Here is a 1,525-nt window from a genome sequence, read left to right on the forward strand (position 1 = left end):
TTTAAATTATAAGACACTAAAGGAGAATGACTTTCCCCAGACACAACAGTATATACATGGTCCTTCCACAATGTAACCTCGTGGATATCGGCGGCGATTTTTTCTTCCTCCGTTTTCCCATTCTTTGGACTTTCTTTGTTTCCGACAAAGAGCTCCGCTCGAAACGTCATACTCTCTTTCCTTTCCCGAGCGTCCAGTAACACAATCTGTATCACGTCCTCACATTGTTTTTTTGTCTTTTTCCTTTTTTGAACTTATATATATATATATATATACATAGATAGATAGATAGATCGGAGAGAGAGAAAGAAATATCAGAATTTGTGAACAACTTACATCATTGTTACCAAATGAAGGATCATAATTTCCAAAGCCACTTTTTTGAATTGCCCGCTTCTTCCTTGAGCTTGATCCGTCAGTTTTGATGACAGCATTTTCAAGAATGTTCTTAGTTATGTCTCTCACTGCAACAACAGAAACACTTTGATTTAGGGACAAAATAAACGGAACCAGCCACAGCAGTAGATATAAACTATTAAAAATGAATGAAGGAGGGGTTTAATGAAGGAATGTCTATGTGGAATCCCTGTTGCATCTTACAATGAGTAATGAGATATCTGTCTTATAATAATTCTGGGTAATTATAACACAAAAATTACATTAAGTGTTTAACTCTTTAACATTCAGATTTCTCTGTCAAATGTGATGTTTATTTATTCACATTGTTTTGGATTAAATATATCTCTCTTACTTGTTTCAGTCATTTGACTGTGGCCATGCTGGAGCACTGCCTTTAGTCGACCAAATCGACCCCAGGACTTATTGTTTGTAAGCCTAGTACTTATTCTATCGGTCTCTTTTGCCAAACCGCTAAGTTATGGGGACATAAACACACTACCATTGGTTGTCAAGTGATGTTGGGGGGGGGGACAAACACAGACACACACACAAACACACACACACACACACACATGTATACATATATACGACGGGCTTCTTTCAGTTTCCGTGTACCAAATCCACTCACAAGGCTTTGGTTGGCCCGAGGCTATAGTAGAAGACACTTGCCCAAGGTGCCACGCAGTGGGACTGAACCCGGAACCATGTGGTTCATAAGTAAGCTACTTACCACACAGCCACTCCTATGCCTATGGGTATGTACCTTCAATAATGACCTCAGGCTGAATAGTGTCTTGTAAGTGGAAGTGATAGACATGAGTTGTAAGATGCCTAAAGTGTGTGTGGGTGGGTGTGTATAATGAATCATGGGATGCTGCATTGTGGATGTCAACTATCTTGGCAGATAAACTTATTGAGTCAGTGGCAGATGTGGCTAGATGATGAGTAGAGGAACAGTCAACAAACTATCAATGGTCAAGATCAGCCACTTGAGTCAATGAATTCCAGCTATCATCTGTAGTTATGGTGTGTCCAGATGCAACATTCAGCTCTCAAAAGACTAATATGACTTATTGGTCAAGGCAAGTTAACTGACTGGAGATGGATGATGATGATTGTGTATGTA

The 1,525-nt window shown here is 39.4% G+C and overlaps 1 protein-coding gene across 1 annotated transcript in view; it reads right to left on the reverse strand.

The window, feature by feature from the left end:
• LOC106880038 (uncharacterized) overlaps positions 1-1,525 on the reverse strand; it is a 456,507-nt gene continuing 454,982 nt past the window's right edge. Inside the window, exon 224 of the mRNA XM_014929839.2 lies at positions 1-464. Coding sequence (XP_014785325.2) covers positions 220-464 — 245 coding nt within the window. The 3' untranslated portion in view covers positions 1-219. The remainder of the gene's footprint in view (positions 465-1,525) is intronic.

Source organism: Octopus bimaculoides, chromosome 22, assembly GCF_001194135.2.
Source record: "Octopus bimaculoides isolate UCB-OBI-ISO-001 chromosome 22, ASM119413v2, whole genome shotgun sequence".
NCBI classification, from domain to species: Eukaryota; Metazoa; Mollusca; class Cephalopoda; order Octopoda; family Octopodidae; genus Octopus; species Octopus bimaculoides.